The following is a 22,782-nucleotide window of genomic DNA, read 5'->3' as shown; positions in this document are numbered from 1 at the left end:
TCAGACGGTCTGTTACCGCCCATGCGGTCATGAGGGGAAGGATCCCGCAGGAGAGTGTGAAGTGACTTGCTGTGCACTGCAGGCACATTCAGAGCTCCAGGGGTACCTGATGCCAGTCTGGCAGTCGTCGTGGTCTTGTTCTCAGCGGTGGTGCTGACCTGGCTCTGGGCACTCTGTTGACGGAGCTGCTGAATTAGCTTGAGGGACAGAGACCGGCCAGTGCCCTCGTAGCTAGGAGCAAAAGCAAAGGCAATCAGGCATGAGGTCCCAAATCAACTCTCTAGGAGGGGACAGAGAACTACTTTCCTCGTCCTAATGAAACATCAGACTTCTGTTCGCCGAGGACAACCCTGTCACCTCTGAACTTCCATGCCCAAAGGAGGCAGGGCTGCATGGTGGCTCACCTCGGAGCCATCTGGGCCTGGGCTCAAGTCCTGGCATGTCCATTTAGTACCTCTGGACTAAGAACTCAACCCCTTTTAGCCTCCTCCTCAAAAGGGGCCTATTCCACACATCTCACCGGACTGTACTGTGAACTAAAAAGTAAGGACTGAGGGCTTCCCTGGTGGCTCAGTGGTTGAGAGTCCGCCTGCCAATGCAGGGGACACGGGTTCGTGCCCTGGTCCAGGAAGATCCCACATGCCGCGGAGCAGCTGGGCCCATGAGCCATGGCCGCTGAGCCTGCGCGTCCGGAGCCTGTGCTCCGCAACAGGAGAGGCCACGGCAGTGAGAGGCCCGTGTACCGCAAAAAAAATAATAATAATAAATAAGGACTGAGAAGATGACGTGAATAAAGCATTTAGCATAATGGAACTGGAACACAGGTAAATGGCCAATTAATAAGAGCTGCTATTAGAAGTTCTATGCTTGAAAAAATGAACAGAGAGCATTTCCAGTTTGAAAAAATTAAGATTAAACAAATCCACCACCCAAGTAACTTTTCTCATTACTACTTTCATTTAAAAGATGACGTAAAGAAGTAATAAAAAATTTGGGGGAAAGAAATCATCTATAATCTGATCATTGAACCAGCTCTTTTCAATTGTTATTTCCTCCTTGTCTTTGGTCACAAGCACACGTGACCACAGGGTGCAGACTGTTCAGTGGGTTTTTTTAATTTTTAGTTTTACACTGTTTCATAGTATTCATTATCATAAATGAGGATACTGTATAAATACTTCCTCTAACTCAAATACTACTTTTAAAGAATGATCAAAAAATTAAATTTTGAAGTGCTTTTATTACTCCTGCCTGCCCCATATAACAAAGCATTCTCAAAGGAATTCCATTTACTTATTTAAAAAAAAAAAAAAGAGTAAGCACAAGCAGCAAAGCTAAAAAAATTGTGTGTTTCAAAGAACATTAACAAGAAAGTGGAATTTCTTGAGTGGGAGAAAATTTTTGTAAATCACGTATATGAGACTTGTATCTAGACCATATCAGGAACCCTTCCATACAACTCAATAATAAGTAAGACAGCTCAATTAGAAAAATGAGCAGAGGATCTGAACAGATACTTCTCCAAAGAAGATAAATAATGGCCAATAAGCATGTGAGATGCCTCACATCATCAGCCATCAGGGAAATGCAAATGAAGACCACATGAGATACCATTTCATACTCATTAGGATGGCTACAATCAAAAAGACATATAAATGCTAGCAAGGACATGGAAAAACTGGAACCCTCAGACACTGCGATAGGAATGTAAAATGGTACAGCTGCTTAGGAAAGCAATCTGGCAGTTCGCTAACAGTTAAACAGAAAGTTATCATTTGACCCACTAATTCCACTTCTAGGTATACACCCAACAGAACAGAAAACATGTCTGCACAAAAACCTGTACATGAATGTTGACAGCAGCATTACTGCTACTAGCCAAAAGAGAGAAACAACCCAAATGACCATCAAAAAGATGAATGGAAAAACAAAATGTGCATAAACATACAATGGAATAGTATTCAGCCATAAAAAGGAATGAAGTACTGATATAAGCTACACGGATGAACCGTGAAAACATTATGGTTAGTGAAAGAAGCCAGTCACAAAAGACCACATATTCTAAGATCCCACTTATATAAAGTGTCCAGAATAGGCAAATCCATAGATACAGAAAGTTGATTAGTGGTTGCCTAGAACTGGGGGGCAGGAAGGAACTGGAGGATGATAATGAAAGGATATGGGGTTTCTTTCTGGGGTAATGAAAATGTTTTAAAATTGACTGTGGTGATGGTTTCACAACTCTATGAATATACCAAAAATCACTGAATTACACACTTTAAATATATCTCAATAAAGCAGTTATCAAAAAAGAGTAAAACCCATTTTACTTAACTGTTTTCAGTATAAGCAAAGCAGTCAAATAATAAATCTATAATATAGAATTATCTTTTCAAGATGTGACTTCCATATAGAAATCTTTTCAATATTGAAGATATGTATACACTGAACAGGAATGATTTCCCAGTATACCCAGGCCCCCAGAAGTGGAAGCTCGGAGTCCTAACCCCTGGACCACCAGGGAATTCCCAGTATATTCTTTATATAAAAAAGCAAATTCAAAACATTATGAAAACTATGTTTATGTTCTTATTCAAAATGAAAAAGTTGTCTCTATATGGTCAGATCACCAGTGATTTTTCTTTTTGCTTACCTTACCTTTCTAGCTTTTCTAAAGCAAACAAGAACTAAATATTTCAAAATTTTAAAAAAGCTCTTGAGCCTGCTTTCTTATGATAACTATAGTTACTTTAATACTATATTTTCACATAAGCCTCAGAGATAAGACACTGGTATTGCCATCCATGTGCCCTTTAGAACTTCATCAGGCCTACGGACAGAAGGAGACACTCATCAGCTGCGTTATGAAGTTCTTCAGTCTGGTGCTGCCTGTTCTGGTGGGCCGTAGCTCAGACCAGAAGTGAGCTGTAGTTTACTATGAAGGGGCCAGCTGCCAAGGAGAAGGCTGAGGAGAGAGTGCAGCAGAGCCCCAAAGACTCAAACTTCAGGAATCAGCCCTACCCACCCAGGCCCAGGTCACATTCGTTAAATGCTATGTAACTGGCAACAACCTACAATGGGAGCAATGGCTCCTGCCCGAGGTGCCTCACCCGTTGATGGTGGATGCCATGAATACAAGGTAGGGCCCCAGAAGGCTCTTCACCAGGGGGAGGGGGATGGCAGCAGCTTCATCGATCACAACAAGTTCAGCCTGGCCCAGCTTCACAGCATCTGCAGGATGTATATACTGCCAGAAAGAAAAATTTGTATTATTAGCTTGGCCACCTGATACCATGGCTGTGATCTCCGGTGAGTCACCATAAAGGCCTCTCTTTACTCTCTCTCCCCAGCCCCATTTCTTCTTCTCTCATTCCTCCTCCTCACTTTTCCCTGGCAGGGCAAAGCTGGGATGGGCTTAGAGTCAGATGCCTGGGTCCAAACAGGTCGACCACTGGCTGTGTGGCCCTGGGCAGGTCACTTCATCTCAGCACCTCAGATTCCTCTCCAGAAAATGGAGGAAATACCTGATGGCTGCTTGAGAAAAAAAATAGGTAAATCTGTAAAAATGCCCTACCTGGGACCTGGCTGAGTGATAGGTGGTGCCTCCCCTTCTCTCCTCTCTCCCTTCTCAGGCTTCTCCCCAGCCTCACTCTGGCCAGTGGGCCAGAGGCAAGCTTGGCCCCAGCAATGGCTAAAGGCGAGGAGTTTCTCAAGCATCTCCTACACTCTGGGTACTGCGTCCTGCTTTGACACCGTCAATATAAAGCCCAGGTCCCCCCGCACTGGTGGGGACACTTCTAAGACTTATAACCTTCTTAGTGCTCACACATCCTTATTTATATTATTAGCTGGGCCATCTAATGTCACAAACTTGCCATGAGCTTGGCACCCTTATGCGTATAAACAACCCTTTCAGTTCCTACAGGGGTTCCTGCTCTTTTTAAAGTTTGCAAAAGTCTATGAAGAGGTATTTTTACAGGAGAGGAAACCTGAATAGCCAACGAACATAAACAAAGGTACTCAACCTCACTAGTCATTACAGCAATGCTCAAGACAACAAGGAAACCCCACTTCACACGCAGACGGGCAAAACTTAAATAGCAGTAAAACACCCAGTGTTCGTGAGGACGTGGGGAAACAGAAACTCGAGAGTGCTGCGGTGAAAGTCAATATGTACAAACACTTTAAGGAAGAATTTGGCAAAATCCGAGAAAGATGCAAATCTGCGTATACCCTAAGACCCAACAATTCCAATTCTAGAAACATATAAATAAACTGTAATGTGCTCATATAGTGCTTAAAAATGAATCAACCAGATCTACAAGCTTCAATCTGGACCAACTTGAAAACAAATGTTGAGTGAAAAAAAGGCAAGCTAGGGCTTCCCTGGTGGCGCAGTGGTTGAGAGTCCGCCTGCCGATGCAGGGGACACGGGTTCGTGCCCCAGTTCGGGAAGATCCCACATGCCGCGGAGCGGCTGGGCCCGTGAGCCATGGCCGCTGAGCCTGCGCGTCCGGAGCCTGTGCTCTGCGATGGGAGAGGCCACAACAGTGAGAGGCCAGCGTACCGCAAAAAAAAAAAAAAAAAAAAAAAAAAGGCAAGCTAAAGAAAGACAAGTATAGTACGTTACCATTTACGGATACATAATTATGTAGTGAAATATAAACAAATGAATTGAAAGGAAACACACCAGGGACTTCCCTGGTGGCACAGTGGTTAAGAATCCGCCTGCCAATGCAGGGGACACGGGTTCGAGCCCTGGTCTGGGAAGATTCCACATGCCGCAGAGCAACTAAGCCTGTGCGCCACAACTACTGAGCCTGCACCCTAGAGTCCGCGAGCCACAACTACTGAAGCTCGCGAGCCTAGAGTCCGTGCTCCGCCACAAGAGAAGCCACCGCAATGAGAAGCCCGTGCACCGCAATGGGAAGCCCGCTCACCGCAACCAGAGAAAACCTGCGTGCAGTGATGAAGACCCAGCCCAACCAAAAATAAATAAATAAATTTATTAAAAAAGAGAAGAAAAAGAAAGGAAACACACCAATCTCAGAGCACAGTATGGGGAGTGACGAAAGGGAATGGATGGGGAAGGGTACAGGAGGGACTTCAACCGTGTCTGTGAGGATTCAGATCTTTAAAACAAAAATATGAGTGGCTTTTTTTTTTTTTTTTTTTTGCGGTACACAGGCCTCTCACTGTTGTGGCCTCTCCCGTTGAGGAGCACAGACTCCGGACGTGCAGGCTCAGCGGCCATGGCTCACGGGCCCAGCCACTCCGCGACATGCGGGATCTTCCCGGACCGGGGCACGAACCCGTGTCCCCTGCATCGGCAGGCGGACTCTCAACCACTGCGCCACCAGGGAAGCCCATGAGTGGCTTTTTAAACGTGAAACCAACACAGCAAACAGCAAAACATCAGCATTTCTTAAGCCTGAGTGCTGGGCACCTGAGTGTTATCTTACATTGGTCTCTGTGCTTTCCTGTAGTTTTCAAGTATTCCATTACAGGTGAGATTTTTTAACTGCTTTGCTGGAAGCTGATGGGTCGAGGGGGCAGAGACCCCACTCATTTCCGACAGCAGATACATGTCCTCAGTAAGGCCCCACATCTTGGATCCTTACAGAGAAAAACTAAACAAGCACCTCATAAAAGCAGCAGGAAGCAGGCCCCTGGAGAGGCACCGCCGACTTTAATATTCTTCTGTATCGCAATTTCCAGCAAGAAAGAAGAGGTCTCAAAGGGACACAAATGTAGCCTCATAAAGTCAGGTCACCTCTTCTGCGCTTCAACTCCAGTCTGGAGACAAAAGGACTCTGGTAATACGAGAAGGTCTCTGATGACAGAGCCAAGGCGCGGCGAGGGCTGAGCCAGGCATTTCACGGAAAGCTTCTCCCTCTTTGGTTTGTGTGTTTTTCTTGAGTTTTAACAGATCTCTGTATTCTCAGGGCCTGCAGCCTGCCCCTCACCCTGCCCTACCCCAACACTGGACTCTCTTCCCCTCAGCTGAGAGAACCAGGCCAAAGTAGGAAGAAACGCACAGAGAGAAGAGAGTCTATAAAGAGACCCAGCAAGAAAACAATTAAGGTCCTTGAGGGAAAAAGGCACAAACACTGAACCTCATTTATAACCTGGATCCTTGATAAAAGGTATACCTCCTTGACAGACATATACAAATGCCTCACAGGCATAAAGGTCAAGGGCGTAAAGTGCCAAGTTGGCCTGGCCCACTTCCCACCCCAACCCAACTCCAAAAGTGATCAATAACCTGCTCCATTAGGAGCCCACGGGCCTCCATCCCTTCTGCAAGCCTGTCATGATTTAACAAAACTGTAGCCTTTGGACACGTACAGACCATTCAGGCTTACAGAGCACTGGAGATTCACAGAGCTTTCGGGGAAACACTGTTTCAAAAGGAAAATAGGCCACCGGCTAAACCACAAAGATTCAGAGTACATTTTACAAAGAACTTTTCTTCTTTTAAATGGTGAGGTTATTTATTGTCCTCGCTACAGATGCATCATTTCAAAACCTGCTGTAACTATGCAAAATTAGAAATGTCCGAAAAAATGATTTTATTTCTCTTAGCTGATTAGCATACTTACAATCCTACTCACTCAATTTTCAAGGGACAAAACTACAACTTTCCCATCTGGCTACATACATTTGGTAGTCTGCTTGAATGTTTTTCTTTAGAAGAGGCTGAAAATCTGGAACACGTTTACCGTAAAACAACAACGCTGTCTAAAAGATATGCAATTACACAGCACATAAAACAACTATAAAAGGAGACGTCTTCGAGCATTTATATACAGCAGGACACTGGCCCCACGTGGCAGGGTTTTAGAACAAGCCTCACCTGAATGGTCTGCCTGTGTTCCCGGAAAATGTTCACTCTGATCACGGCTTTGTTAAATTCAGGATTTAGAGACTGAATGATCTCATAATCCAGATGCTCCTAATACGGAAAGAGCCAAACCAATGCCAAACGTCAGAAACAGGCTTTAGAAACTAAATATTACGAAAGTTTGCATTCTAAAGACTTCACCTGGATTTATACTCAGCATGGAATCAAAATAAGCTCTTATCCTAATTTCCTACCTGATACTGCAGAGCATCAAATCCTTTAAATACAAATTCAAACAGAGTGTGGAGGTTATCCGGGCTCGGAGAGGTAACAAAGATATTGGAGTACCTGTTGAACAAAACGAGGATTTTTTTTTTTTAAGTAATTAGGAAATCTAAGAAATGTTTAGAGAACTTAAAAAAAGAAAACATTTTTGTTTGCCCCTGTTACACAGGGGATAAGCAGAGACAGTGGCAGAAAAAAAATCAGGACACACGTTTTGGGGAGGAAAAGTAAAGCAACTCCAGACCTGAGGGTATTCTTCCTCCCAACCTAATGAAAACGCATTACCAGTTTGAAGGTAGCACATCCCAGCAATCAGCTACCAGCATCTGTGAAAGCACCCTGCTGAGGGCACTGTGGGGACTGCTCCCTCAGTGCCAGGGCTGGCACGCGGCTCCCCAGTCCTGCACCCTGGGACGAGAGAGGGCTTCACTCTCATCACTAGCTGTGCTGTGAGGGTTTCAAACCGTGAAGCCAAAGTGCTCAACTGTGCTCAGGCTAAGGCCACAGTTAACCTCTGAGGAATCCTTGTTCAGTGTAAAGGATGCTGATAGTGGCGGGGCTGAGTGGTACTGCCAGAGCAGCGAGAGAAACAAAGGACTAGGAGTCAGGAGCCGAGTTCAGCCCCAGCACTACCAGCACTGACTTGGGGGGGGGTCTTGGGTGAGTCACTGAAACTCCCTAAGCCTGGGTTTATCCAGCTATGAAACGCTAACATTGTTAATTAGGAGCACCAAGGAAGAGAATGCATACGGGACGTGGCAAATTCTAGGTCCGTTATTTATGTCTGGGAAGCTGGAAGTACATGATCTCCTGGCAGTTGCAAAAGTCTTCCGCCCAGGACAAAAGAATGGAAAGGAACATCACACTCAAATGCAGCTCCTCAGGAGCAAACAAGATCTTCTACTGATCAAAATCATTAAAATGTCAAACTTGTACTTTTCTAAGTCAGCAAAGCGGGTCATATTCATGCTCATCTCCTGAGAGTTTTTAAGTTTCTTACCCCCATTTCTTTGCTCTTGTGTGTTTGTTCAACTCTAAATAGTGAGTTGGCCCTGGTGTATGTCTGTGTGTGCATGCACACATATATGTGCCCCTTTGGGGGTTTGGGGGAAACAGCATTGCTCTTTCTAGACAGGAACCCAAGACCTAGAGAAATCACACAGGAGCCCGCTCAGACCCAGGAGCAGCTTCCCTGTCCCCTGACCCCCTACTCCTGCACACTGCTCCCTCAGAGCTCAGAGTGCCTAAAGATGGGGACCCCCTTACCCAAAAGCCACCGCCCCAGCAATAGCCAATCCCAGGGCTGCAGATTTTCCCCTTCCTCGGGCAGCTGTGAGCACAACAGTACTCCTCAGGGTCTTTTCCGAGATCCCCTCAATGAATTTCAAGACAGCTTTGGCCTGTGGAAAGAGAAACATATTAGGTGAGCTTTGAGAAAGGCCAAGGTCCAGCCATCTACCACCATCGCTGCGGAGAATTCAGGCTGATGCCTAGGCTAACTCGGGGGCGGAGGGGCTGCAGGGCAGTTCTTACTGGCCAGAAAGCAAGGCCCAGCACCTGGACTCTCACTCCCTTAATCGTCCCCTCTGGGTCTCAAGGCTTTAAACACCAACTAGGTGCTGATAACCCCCAAGTTCATACCTCCATCCAGACCTCTTCCCCGCACACCAGACTCTTCTATCCACGCAACTGCCCCTGCTCTGCCCTCCACCTGTACATCTAATAGACATCTCACACTGAACACCTAACATCCCCTCCAATCCGCCCCCACCTACGATCTTCCCCAGCTCAGCTAACTGTCCAATTGTTTAGGCCAAAAGTCTTCTCCATTTTCTCCCATACCTGATTCATCAGCAAATCCTGTCCATACTTCCTTCAAAACATAAAAATTCTACATTCCTCACCATCCTCCTCCTCCACCACTCTGGTCAAAGCCACCACCCTGTACCGCCGCCATTATTACAGGAGCCTCCTAATCAGTCCTGCTCCCACCTTCGTTCCCCTACAACCTAGACTCAACACAGCACAAGGCGATCCTGTTAAAATTAAGGCTGGCTTCCAGAAGCATAAGAATTCCTTCAATTGGATAAATAATTTGTGTATTTGTTTAAAAAGAAAAAGCATGATAACGGGGATTAAATAAATAAAGCCAGCCTGGGGATCCCTCTGACAGCTGTGCAGAGACCAAAAGCATAAAACTCTCTGCTGGCCCCCATCGCTCCCAGAGTACCAAGCCCTCCCAGGGGCCTGCATGGCCTGCACGGTCTGACCTCCGTCATTTCCTCCTACCCTCACCCACTCGCTCTGCTTCAGCCCAGTCGGCCTCCTTGTGAGTCCCTGAGCGCACCAGGAGAACCGACCTGAGGCCTGTGTACCTGGTGACCCCTCTGCCGGGAGCACTCTCCCTGCAGAGAGCCACGTGGCTCGTTTTCTCAACTCCTTCAAGCCCACTCAAAGAGCAGCTGCTCACCAGGCCCTCTCTGACCACGAGACGGAGACCCGCAGCGCCCCTCCCTCCTCCCGGCACTCCCCATCCCTCCTCGCTGCTCTTCATGTTTCCCCACCTACACAGCACCTTCTACTACAATATGTGGTTTGCTTATTTCCTTGATTCCCTGTCTTCCTCATCCCACTAGAATGTAAGCCCCAGAAAGCAGGTGCGTCCCTCTTGTTTACTGCTGAGCCCCTGCCTAGAGGAGTGTCAGTGGCACTTAATGAGAAGAGGGACCATAACACTACTCAGGGGCCAGACTCTGCTCCCCACAGGGAATCTGCCCTGGGAACAGGCCATTGAGACTGGGAAGAAGGCCAGATGGTCCAGCCTGGCCTGTCTGGTCCTGAAGAAGCTGCCTTACATGACTGGGCATGGACACTCAGAAGATACCGATAAGACGCAGTCCCAGGCAGAAGGAAGGGAAGGAAGGGGAGGGCCTTCAGGAAGCCAGAGTCTCTCCAGATGGAAACACTCAGAGGGGATCCAGGTCCTACTCGCCTTAACTCGGCCTTGGCCGAACACTGTATTTTATCCTCTTGTTGTTTGCTTTAGAGTAGAAAAGTGAAGAACTCTGATAAAACATAAGTGGCAAAATCTACAAACATAATAAAAGGGTATGAAATCTGGACTACAAATGCACTCTAAAGTAATATTCTAAAATGAAAAACCAATACAAAAAAGCAAAATGGTTTATAAAAACAAACAAAATAACCAGTAATTATATGAAAACAGTGCCTGCTTCTCTCATAACTAAAGTAACAACAAATTGAAACAACGATCCTATGTTCCCATATCAGATTCGTAAAGACATACAAGTTTACCAGTACCCAGGTTGGCAAAACTGCAGAGAAAAAGGCCTTTTCATACACGGTGCGGGTTCCATAACCTGGCATGACACCCGTTTTAATGCACACATACTCTACCCCAGCAATTCTCCTGTTAAATTATCCTAGAGACAGTGCCCACAAATGTATCTGTAAGAATGTCCTAATAGCATTACTTATAATAGCAAAAAAGCTGGAATCAAGCCAAATGTCTAATGGGGACCACCTTCCCTTTGCACACTTTAAAAATACCCATTTATATGCACAGAAAAAGATCCAAAAGGACACACAATAAACCGTTAACAGTAGCTGTCTCTGCAGGCAGGACAGCCAAGGAGAAACACCACTTTCTATTTTTAATGCACACTTTCCTACTTACTGATTTTTTAAATTTTTTTGCCATGGGTCATTTATTTTCTTATAACAATACTACTGTATTATAGTTTCTCCCTCTTCTGCCCTTTCCCTGTCCTCTCTCTCACTCCCTGTCTCTGGTGATAAAGTTACCAGGAAGTGGTTGAAAGCAACCCAGAGCCTGCAGCCTGGGCTGCAGAGAGAGCTGTGTGGTTGGTGATTCTACTTCCAGCATGGAAAGGGAATCCACCCTATTGGGTCTCAGCCCCAAGTGGGCGGCATCATTGCAGCTGTTTTCCATCATGAGGGAAAAGCCCAGCGCTGAGAGAGGCCTGTGCTGCTTGGCTGGCTCAGGCTGGACCAGAACCCTGAACACACCCGACAGCCTGCAGGCCTCTGGGCCACATCCATTCAGCTCCCATCACCGCCTAGGAACCACCGGAGAAGCCAAGTTTACCAGCCCTGGCCACTTCAGGGAGCACAGAAATGCATCCTGGCAGCTCCCACCCAGCCTGCTGTCTGTACCTAGAGATCAGGTACACAGAGGATCCTCACCACACGGCCCTCATCAGCCCTCACACTAGAGCCTCCAGCTCTCCTCACTTAGGAACAAGGCATAAGCGAAAACCTTTACATCATCAAAACTTAATGAAAATGGGGGCTTCCCTGGTGGCGCAGTGATTAAAAATCCACCTGCCAATGCAGGGGACACGGGTTCGAGTTCTGGTCCGGGAAGATCCCTCATGCCGCGGAGCAATTAAGCCCGTGTGCCACAACTCCTGAGCCTGCGCTCTAGAGCCCGCAAGCCACAAGTGCTGAAGCCCGCGAGCCTAGAGCCCTTGCTCCACAGCAAGAGAAGCCACTGCAGTGAGAAGCCCGCGCACCGCAACGAAGAGTAGCCCCAGCTCGCCGCAACTAGAGAAAGCCCACGCGCAACAGCGAAGACCCAATGCAGCCAAAAATAAATAAATTTAATAAATTAAAAAAAAATAATGAAAATGAAAGGACACAGGTCTAGCACCCCGTGCCTGTGGCGTTCCTCCATAAATGTAACCCTCCATAAATGTAACTCCTCGACCCCCAGCTCCCTGAACTGTTAACGTGGGGAAGGGGGAGCTACTCCTGGACCACTGTTGTGAACACATGCTGCTGCTGCACGCCTGAGTGTGAGCAACAGAAAAGGGACCTCGCCCTCGGAGGAGCCAAGCCTTGTTCTAACTTGGCGTCTGTCACTCTCCGCCTGCTGTCTCTCCCCTCCGTGCCGTGCAGACTGGGCTGGGGACGTTCCGAATGCACGCTCACCTGGTCTAGGGTCTTGCAGCACTCCACCAACACGCCCACAGGCTGGGTGTCCTGCAAGCTCTCCTTCAGCTCCTTCAGCTCCAGACCAGAAGGCCCAAGACTCTCCTCCTACCAGACAGGAGAGGAGGAGAAGCTTTGCCGCCACCCCGGGAGGGCCAGCACAGAAAACGCAGCCTGCCCCACGTTCCCGGCCCCCGGCAGCTCACCGGGGTCTGGGGAGGGAGGGCCTCAATGCTGGCGGCATGGGAGGAGATGGGCAGGATGTTGAGCTGGTCATCGATGGCGAGACACCTCTTACACGAGGCCAGAGAAAGAATAAACCTGAGGAACAAACCGCAGTCGTGAGGTGCTGAGGGCAGTGTCTGCACAACAAGGGAAGGGCTTTTCTCCAGGAAAATCATCTAGCCCCACGTCTCTAAGAAAGCTGGAGAAAGCCAACACCGTCATCTGGAGGGCAGTGCTGGGTGATTCCCAGCCTCCTTTATGAGGCCCGAACATGCTTTATAGAGCAAACAAGCAAACGGGGAACTCCCTTAAGCGACTGATTACAAGGGCCCCTACTGTGCAGAAGCCTGCTGCTCCAGGGTGCCCCGGCCCTTCCCCCATCCTGCCAGGTTCACCCTTTAGCACTACGTGTCTCCTTGAATGGGGAACGCCAAAGCCACCCCACATGTGCTCACCAGCCACACAGGGAAACAAACGCATACACAAATGGACTGACCTTCTGCCACAAGGAGGAGAAAATAAAGGAAAGGGTGGAGGGGAAAGCTCCCTCCAGCACTATAATACAAACATTTTTGCGTGTAGCAAAACATGTGTTTGGCTATAAAATCCAAGCTTCTCCCACAACTGCAAGAAAAGGGCCTCCCGCACTACTTTCACAGGCTTCCCTTCCAGCCAGTAGCGCTGGGCGACCTCCAGGCCCACTCCTACTGAGTAGCTTCAGAGGCGATTGAAATTAGGTCGCACAGTTCACCCAGGCCAGGATTCCTAAACCTCAGCACTACTGAGATTCTAGACCAGATAATTCTTTGTTGGAGGGGCTTTTCGGTGCCTTTTAAGCTGTTCAGCGGCACCCTTGGCCTCTACCGCCACCAGCCTCCCGCCCTCACCGCAGGTCACGACCATCAAAGCATCTCCAGACACTGCCAAGTCTCCCCAGGGGCAAAACTGCTCCAGTTGAGATCCACTGACTTAGGACATGGCTCCTTTCTTCTTAAGGTGTTTCACGTGTTGCTAACTGGCGTTCCCTAAAAAGGGGTCTGTGGTCAAATAAATTGGGGTCCCTGGTGCTGTGAGACTTTTCAGAGGCTAAAACAGGCTCACGTGAATCCTCAGAAAGGAAAAACCATATCAGCATTTCCCAGACGTACTGGACCAGAGAACCCCTTTGTCATAAGGTCCCTCTTAAACATCAGTGTTCTGTGAAACACATTTGGGAAAAGAGTGGTCCAGACAAATCACCCCTCTGACAGATGCGTAGGCTAAAAGCCAGAGCGGGAGAGACACTTGGTAAGGGCCAGAAGCAAGATAGAATCCAGGCCCCAGCCTTCCACTCACTTTTATTGCTTCCAGTTAGCTGCACAACTACCGCTGCTATCGGGAATCTCACCATTTGGGGCTCCTGCACTATCTTCCCTGAGACAGAGCACAGCTTTCAGTTGGGTCCAAGGTGAAAATGTTCCTCCCACTGTGGTTCCCCACAGCTGAGGAAGTGAGAAACGTGCTCCAGACCCACCTCTCATTAAATCTTCCCACCACATCCTGATGGGCCTCCGTCCTGTATCTTGAATGCACGTCCTAAAAGAGACAACATCCATTAACAGAGGCACCCAAATCCCACTGAGGTTCAGCATCCAAGCGTGAAGAAGTTCCAGCAAACAGCCCTGGGATAAAAGAGGCACCAGTGATGCTGCTAGAAACAAAATCTACTCCTACCTAACTTGCCATGCGAAACTGGCCGGATGCGATCTGCTGCAGCAGGACTCAGACACTAAATGCAATGTTTCTTACCACAACAAATGTCCCCTCACCTCACCTTTGACTGTTCCCACATTTTATCCAGCCGCACAAAACATATTCACTCGTTCAATAAAATGCACATGCCAACGCCAGACAAGCTGGGCACACACCGGTGTTTAGTAAAGCATGAAACCTACTCTCCTGAAGCTTACAGTCAAATGGTTGGACGGAGACAAACAAGTAAATAGATACAAATTTTGGCAAATGCTATGAATGAGAAACAGGGTGCAGGGGCAGCCAATGGGGGGGTGGAGAGGGGGAATACTTATACAGGGTAGAGAGGGAAGGCCCTCTGAGTTGGTAAGCAGGCAGCCAAGTAAGAGAGGGAGGAGGAACAAACAAAGTGACGTGGGCACAGACATTCGCTCGCTCACAGATATTTCAAGAGGGCTTACTAAAGGCCAGGCACCCTTCCAGGATCAGGGAATATACCAGGGAGGAAAACAAAGTCCCTGCTCCCATAAAGTTTGGAGACTGGCACGGGAAGCCAGACAATAAACAAATAAATGTCTAACTTTAGGTGGCTGTACCATGCTTTGAAGCAAAATAAAACAGGTTGAGGAGTGACAGGCCAACCACATATGCTACACAGGGTGTGAGAGAGGCCGCACCGAGGAAGTGGTATCTTGGCAGGCACTGGAGCGCAGCGAGGAAGTGAGCCAGCAGACACTCCGTGGAAACGGCGTGAAGGCCCTCAGGTGAGGGTCTGCTGAGGGGAGAGGGCGCACCTGAAGACCTCCGAGGAGGCCGGAGGGGCGGGGGCGATGGGGCGACAGGAAGCAGGCACTGAGATCTGAAGGAAGTCCACTTCACCGGGCAGATGCAGCTCATGAAACCCTGAGGCCAAGCCTAACAGTTCCTGAGCAGCTGGCAATGTACATTGACTCCAAACCTGCGGCTCAACACACCCATGTGGCAGAACCAGCTCTCATCCAGGGAAACCCTTCCAGCCACTCACTCCCTCAGCTGGGGCAGAAAAAAAATACCCCCCCACCCCCTGGAGTCAAAGTTCCTGCCAGTCCGGGAGCGGGATGGCAATGCTCCTCCACTACCCATTAGGGTGAGGGCAGGTGAGGACGTCTGTGCGTGGTCCCCTTTTTGTAGTACACAAATGTAAGCACTGGCGTGGCTCTCTGTGGAATACTGTTTTAGAAATTGAACTACACAACAGCTGCATCATGTCTGAATCTCACTGGTGTAGAATCTGCAAATGCCTGAGAGCAAAAGCAAAATTCACAGATTCCTAAGCACACCCAGGGCCAATGAGGCTTCTCTGCAGAAAATTCCTCATTAGCTCCAAAGAGCTCCCAGCCTAGAAATTATACTGACCGCTCACTGGAGTTGCTCAGTAGGAGTTCTTAAAAGAAAGCAGCAAAAACACAGATTGATTTGAACCACCACAATCAAGTTAAAGAAAAAAACAGACACTTACCATGGTCATCGTGTACAACTGCTTGAGTGAGTTCATGGTCCGTAGCAGGATAACCACCAGCCCGCCACCTTCCACTGTCTCTACAGTCCTGGCCAGCAAGTTTGGAGTCAAAGCTTCAAAATCCTGGAAAAAGGAAACCTTAGAACTGGCTGCAAAGAGCACCCACTGGGAAGCTTAACGAGGGGCCAGGCGATAAGGTACAAGGAGGGCTTCAGAGTACAAACTCAACACCATACCCCATACCTGACTCACCAGGACACACACATACACACGCACACACACACAGTCCCTTACTCAGGGGACCACAGAAGAGAGCCCAGCCCTGGAGAAGAAGTATATCCGGTTTTACATGTCAAAGTGTTTCCCGTAATCCCTCATAAAATCTTATTTGGAAAGAAGTCCTCCAATCCACACTGATTCACACTTGAATTTCAGAAATACCTCACACTCATTTTCTGCTCTGTTCATAGATGGAAACTGTCTGACAAAACTCAACTGCACCACATGGGGGAGCCGCTGCCTAAAGGAGCCACCATCACTTCACCTGGTAACTAGTGAGCAGAAGCAGCTCCCTACCAGTCAGCGATGGGGTGAGAACAGGCAAAATGCTCTTTTCAGCCTCCAAGGTGGGTTGTAAGCCAGCAGTGTATGGACAACCCACTGGAATGCGGAAAGGAAAAACTAGAACTCCTATTCAAAATTTCCCACCTCATTTCTTAATTTATATTTTAAAACGTATGTTTTACGATGCACGTAATCATAGTAGTGCATGCATATAATAAATACATATCAAACTGTGGGAACCTGTGCTTAAACGTGAGGATTTGTGCTTAAATGTTTTCTTTGGTGGGTGGGGCTGGGGCAGGGGGAGGGGGCGGGCGGCGGATGGAGTCACAGGTGCCAAAGAATCAAAGAACAAAACAAAGACCACCAGAGCTCAAAACAAAGAAAAATGTGAAACTTAATCAACTTGCCAGGCAAGAGAAAATATATACCAGTGAAGAAACTCACCAGCTGCTTCTCTGAGGGGGGAAAGCTAGGAGACTTTAAGGACGAGAAGGGCAGTGACAGGGGTGGTTATTCGGTCAAGCACTCTGGATAGGACGTCCAAGTACTCGGGTCCGTACCTAGTTAGCTAAAACAAGTCCCACTGCTCTCTGGTCACAAAAGTCTTCAGTTAGTTCTAATAGGGATCTGGGGTGCTAGGGTCACTCAAAGTTCAGTGCTTTACCAAGCTGGTTAGACCCAGTTGTGATGGAGCGTCACTGCCAGTTTGGGTATCTCTAGACAAGTGCTGCTTTTGGTAGAAAATGCTCTTTTAATGTTGGTGAGTTATCCAGTTCCTGTGGAAAGTGGCCAAGTCCTCCACAGATGAAGCTTTGGGGCAGGGAGTACACGTGACTCCTCTCTGCTCTGTGCACCTGTCCTTGTGGGTGACCAAGCAGCCCAGGCGCTCCCTAGCACTCTGACTCCAGTCACGGGCTGGGGCAAGTCGCCTACCTGGAGAACACACATGCCAAACGTATTGCCCAGGATCTTGTGGGTCTCATTGTAGTAGCAGTAGCGAATGTTTGTGGCAGCTACGAAGAGTTCAAAGGGGTCATCTTGCTTTATGTTCAGCGTCCCGCTCTTTATTTTTTTCTGCAGCTGTCGCATTCTTTTCTTCCGATGACTGCAATCACCCCCCATCCCATGAAAGCCAGTTAACCAGAGAGGCTAGAGTTGGGAGCAGGGGATAGGCTCAACGATCACCCACTTAGACCTTCAGAGCTAGAAGGGAACTTGGAAATCATAATGCTCATCCCCTCACTTTAAAGCTGAAGGAAATGAAAGAGGCATTAGAGCAGATGGGCTTCGGAGGGAGACAGTGTAAGTCTGTGTGAGAACCCTGCCATTTTGATACTTCACTTTACAAAAAGGGTAATGGGAGTCCCTAAACCTCACATTCAGCCAAAGCTTGAAAGCAAACCTTAGTGGCCTCGTTACCTCAGTCTCAAGCCAATGCTTCAACCACACAGCACCGCTTCCCAGAGAACCTGGGAGGGGCACTGTGATGGCGGGTTACTTTATTCATTTTTCCTAAATGAATTCATCCACTTCCTTCCCAGACGGTGGGATCAAGTCCTCAAGGGCAGCTCTAATCTAAGACAATACTGATAGAGGATATAAGGGTTGGAACGGAATCTGGACGTCTCCCAGAAATCCCTGAACTTTTCTTTTGTCTTAAAAAACTCTGAATACCTAACTGTCAATTAACTGTTTCTTTTAGAGAAAAGAGAGAATGAGAAAACTCCAGAATCAAGGGTTACAGCAAACCAAAATTTTATCATAGTTCTCTAACTGAATAGTAGAGCCAAGGCCTTCCCCCTGGGGCTCCACTTCCTCAGCCCATGACTTAGCATCAGCCTTAATCTAATGCTCAAGACAGGGGCAGGAGAGCTATAAGAGGCACAGAAGAGATTTTTAAAAGTGAAAGCAGGTGGGTTAAGTTAGAAAGGCAAATCTGCCCAAAACACTGTAAACTGCCCAATTTCGCAGGGGGTTTCCCCATAGCAGAGTCCGCCCCAGAGGCACATATACTGGGGGATAAAGGAGGGAGAAGAGGCCCAAGGACAGAACCACACAGGTGAGCTGGATTTAGGGAAGGAGATGAGCTCGGGGAGAGAGAAGAGCTCAGGAAGGTGGTCTGAGTGTCACAGAAGCAAAGAAAGGAGAGCATTTCCGAGGTGACTTTATAATGGTTTATCTGCCAAGGAACAGCACCCCCACACCCCAAACTCCTCCACACACACAGTCATAGGCAGAACTGCCAGGTTTCTAGTAGGTGACCCACCCCACCTCCTCTGGCCCAGGGCTGGATGTCTTTCCAAAAGAATTTGGGAGAAAGACTGATTTCTGTGTCGTTGGACCCAAACCACGTTAAAACTCAAGTGGTGTTTCTGCGATGGGCACCACAGAAGGCAGAAAGCTGCCCTGAAGTGGGAAAAGAACAGAGCAGACACGCAGAGATGAGAGACCGAGCAAGGACCGGAGCGTCAGCACTGCGGCTCTACACCACCCCCGCGGAAGAGCTGAAATCTCACCCCCGTAGGCTTCAGGAGCTAGCCCATATACTGCCGACCCTTGAGAAACCTGGGGGTTAACCTGCATCTAACTTAAGAGTCGGCCCCTCCGCAACCGCAGCTCCTCCACATCACAGGATTCAACCAACCACGGACCACGTGGTACTGTAGTATTTACTACTGAAAAACATCCGTAAGTGGAGCCCTGCAGTTCTAATCCACATTGTTCAAGGGTCAACTGTACTTCAGCAAATTCCCCTTGTGCCTAAGTGTGTTTGTGTTGGAGGTCTGCTCTTTACTACATAAGAAGTCTTAAGTCCACAACTTCAAAAAATAAGAACAGCCAATTGTCAAAAACAGCAGTGAACTGCTAGAGGAAGAGCTCTGAAAAAAAGGAGAAAGAGGGGGAAACGTTGTTGCATTAGGCATCAGGTCGTTGGTAACTTCCAAGAGCAACTGAAGGAACCTGCATTATTAGAGGGGCTTGATCAGCTGAGAAAACTAAGAAGAAAACTCATGTGCAGAAAGCAAGGAATTGGGCTGGGGACTGAAAAGAGCATGAAAAGGATCTGAAATTTATTGTCAGGAATGAAGAAAGGGCATCAGCTCTATTATTTTTCTCTACTAGAAGTGTCCTCAGAGATAGCACCTTCATTAAGAATCCCTGAAAAACCATGTCAAAGAATCATTTCCTAGCATTTAACTAACAAGCAGGGATGGGAAATGGGATGGGACGCTCAAAGGGCACGGCTTACCTGCTAAACCCCAGCTCTTTCTTATAACACCACAGCACAGAAGGCCGAGCCTTCACAGTTGCTCTGGACAACATGTGATGGAGTATGACCACCTGCCAAAGAAAAAAGCCATAGCATCTCAGGACCAAAAGAGACCTCCGGGACAGCCAGGCCCGAGACCACAAGGCCAGGAGTGCCCAGGTGGGGACTAGAAGCCAGCACACATACACTTACCCTTGCGCTCAGTCCACCACACCACATATCAAAAGCTGTTAACCTGTCTGTTAATAATTCTAAATACTGAGTATTTATCACTTCCAATAAGTAAAAGAATGTTCCCACTAGGCATTTCACTTAAAGAAAACCAGTCATTATGTGTGAAACCCCAGAGTATCTGTAACATGCTGACTCTTTGGGACAGGATACAAAGTAAGTCAGGGAGCATTTACCAGGTCTTACCTGATCCTTTCCTCGATCTCCGACCACAACAAAGAGAGACCTCTGCCGCTCAGCTATCCCATTCTCAATAAGAATCCGGATCCGGTTATCCACTTTCTTCCGATGCATGGTGAAAAACTATCACTAAAACAGAAGGAAAAGACACAACTGGACATGAACATCCAGGTTCTGGGTGAGGAACATTAGCTGGCTGCCTCCTGTGGGGCTGGGAGGTTGAGCTAAGGCACATTTATAAGTATCATCTTATTGAACCCTCAAACAGCTCCCTAGGGAAGACATCGGCCTCATTTTTTAAATTACGAAACTTAGGCTTGAAAGGTGAAGAAAATGTTCCCTTGGCATGGGAAGTCAACAGGGAAGCTTTAATTCACCCCCCTATGGAGGAGTTTTTCAAAAATCGGAAACAATGTTCAAGAAAAGAATGATTAAAATGTATGATATATCTATGGGAAAATAAAGTGGTTTTCAAACAAATTTGTTCAAAATCATTTTCATATGTTATCTAAGGATATGGATACAGATGCTTATTAGAGGATAACATGGCAGGATATGCGTGTACATAATATATATATAGAAAAAAAAGACTGGAAGAAAACACCAAAATGTAAAGTAGTTATTTATGGACGGTGAGATAACAGATGATTCTTATTTTGTTCTTTTGTTTTTTTGGAGTTTTGTGTTTTGTTTTTTTTAATTCACATATATTACTAACAAAGTCAGGAAAAGAAATCAATTGACTATTACTATGATGGAACGTGGCCATCTGTTTCCTCAAAGGAGGGAAAACCATACTGAAGCCTGTACAGAGAGATTTCAAAAGTTATTGTGATTACGTATGATAGAACATTGCATCATTATAATAAATACACCAAAGAAACATCAAAAATATCAATTATGCTTCTACAATGTAAAAGTAAAAATAACATGTTACTTAGAAACTCCAGTGCTTGCTGCATTCTAATTCTACACCTAAAGCTCATTAACTGAAACTTAACCCTGCCTTAATTGTCTTTCTAACCTCTCAATCCAAACATAGATTTTAGCAGTTCGATCTTACTGTAAAACACTACGTCATAATCAATAGCTCCTATTTTATAAAGAAAGGACCAAGTATAAATACTCAAGTACCCCAAGGAAGAAAAGTGACGGAGACAGGATTCACATGCAGGCCTCCCCTGATTCCAAAGCCTGAACCCTTTCCAGTTCACCAACCTGACCAGCTTGTCAGCTGAGTTGCGGGTCACACAAAGACCCCACAACCAATCAACAACTAATTATTGCTTTTTGTTCTAGTTACTGTGGGAGCCCCAGAAGTACTACCAGATAAAGCCTTGACTTCGAGGAGCTTTCATTTTCCTTAAAGAAAATATTTAAGAGAAAGAAATGAGGGATAATCTGTCTAAAGAAAGACAAATTAGATGTAAAACTAATTGCTACAGTGGTCTGATGAAAGTCTGAGATTACTGTGGGCTGGAGTTGCCATGGAAGGCTTAATGGATGAGGAGGGCCTTGAAAGAAGAGAAAGAGGATTATTTTTCATTCATCTATTAGCCTAACAAATATACATAGCATCTATGTGCCAGGCACCATTCCAGGTGCACTGGCAAACAAAACAAAGTCCTGAATGTGCCTGCAGAATACGGAGTATAAACGAATGAGCAGAGTGAAGTAGCTAAGAGCGTGGGAGGATCTAGATGAAATCAGACTGCCTCAGTTCAGTACCAGGTGCTGCAATCAGGAACTGTGGGCAAGCTCCGCAGAAAGCAAACGTGTTGTCACCCACCCACTCACCCCACCCCACCCCCAGAGCCCCTAGAGGATGGAGATCAAGCCACGCAACCCATCAGAGCTCTCGAGAAGCACTCCCGAGAGTGGCCGCCTACTGGGGAAGAGGGTCCTGTTATCTAGGAGCGCCCGGGTGGGGCGGCAGTCGGCATGGGCCGGGCATCAGCACGGATGCAGAGCCTTCGTCCTGGAGCCAGTCTCCTCCGGGCCCAAGAAGGACACGGACACCGACCTCGGCACCCATCCCCAGCCATCCCGTGATGGGTACCTGCGCCCAGAGCCGGGCGGACTCCAGCCAGGAGCGAAGAGGAAGCACGTGGGGGGTCACCGAACTTCTGCGGGAGAAGCGGGCGCAACGGGCTGCCCCTAGCGGATGCCTGGTCGCCGACTCTCACAGTTTGCCTCCCTCGGCAACACGCGTCCAGCTCAGGCGCCCGTAGGCGGTGCGTGCGCTGGCGAACTAACGGAGTGGAGACGGCGAGCGAGAGGGGACCTTTTCCACCCCTGTCCCTGCGTGATGACGTCATGGGCCCGGGAGGCGGGGCTGCAGCAACTGCGGCTGCGCGGTTTAGTCTCTGCCCGCCGTAGCTGTGGTGCGCGTTGTAAGTTGCCTCTTCGTATCAAAATTAAGAGACCGTGACTACGGAGGGCAGAGTAAGCAGATGCCCGCACCCGCAGGGCCTGTCAGTGCGCTGGGGCTAGCTCGGGTGCCCAGACAGGTCCGGGGCAGCACACGGTAAGTGGTCTGGGGTTTTCAGTGTTAGCCTGGTTATGCGAGATGACTGGCTCCGGGGATGTGTGCGTAATTTTGACAGTCCTCTTTAACTATTTTAATGTGATAAGATGGGGAAACTCGATCAGCAGACCTGTCTCATTCAGCTCACTTGACCCTCCCCATCCTCAGTAATGACCTTGTAGACCTCTCTGGCATTCCGTAGATTTTCTACCCACCATTGCTGCTCCTGTACTTTGGCAGGCTGCCTTTAGGCCTGTATCTGCTGTTGTTCTGAAAACCAGCTCTGAGGCTCTGCTTTCGTTACTTCCCCTCCCCCCGCCCCGACTCTCGGACGAACTCGGTCAAGCGGTTGACTTGAAGGGCCACCTATGTAGTTATGGTTTTTTTGGCCAGATCGTTGAATTTAACAAATCCAACTGCTTGCTCAACATTTCCCGATGCCTCAGTCA

General features: G+C 47.7%; 1 protein-coding gene across 1 annotated transcript in view; it reads right to left on the bottom strand.

Annotated features, from left to right (window-relative positions):
* NAT10 (N-acetyltransferase 10) overlaps positions 1-21,962 on the bottom strand; it is a 38,989-nt gene extending 17,027 nt beyond the window's left edge. The window contains exons 1-13 of the mRNA XM_082843791.1: positions 21,866-21,962; positions 19,813-19,935; positions 19,375-19,466; positions 17,058-17,229; positions 15,558-15,680; positions 13,842-13,903; positions 12,310-12,424; positions 12,104-12,211; positions 8,396-8,529; positions 7,099-7,192; positions 6,857-6,955; positions 3,111-3,247; positions 107-231 (exon numbers count right to left, since the gene is read on the bottom strand). Of these exons, the coding sequence (XP_082699917.1) occupies positions 107-231; positions 3,111-3,247; positions 6,857-6,955; positions 7,099-7,192; positions 8,396-8,529; positions 12,104-12,211; positions 12,310-12,424; positions 13,842-13,903; positions 15,558-15,680; positions 17,058-17,229; positions 19,375-19,466; positions 19,813-19,920 (1,369 nt within the window). The 5' untranslated portion in view covers positions 19,921-19,935; positions 21,866-21,962. The remainder of the gene's footprint in view (positions 1-106; positions 232-3,110; positions 3,248-6,856; positions 6,956-7,098; positions 7,193-8,395; positions 8,530-12,103; positions 12,212-12,309; positions 12,425-13,841; positions 13,904-15,557; positions 15,681-17,057; positions 17,230-19,374; positions 19,467-19,812; positions 19,936-21,865) is intronic.
* Positions 21,963-22,782: the final 820 nt, after the last annotated feature.

The sequence above is a fragment of the Leucopleurus acutus genome (genome assembly GCF_964270905.1).
Source record: "Leucopleurus acutus genome assembly, chromosome: 8".
NCBI classification, from domain to species: Eukaryota; Metazoa; Chordata; class Mammalia; order Artiodactyla; family Delphinidae; genus Leucopleurus; species Leucopleurus acutus.
The sequence above is the reverse complement of the archived record's forward strand: the minus strand, read 5'-3'. Positions and strand labels throughout refer to the sequence as shown.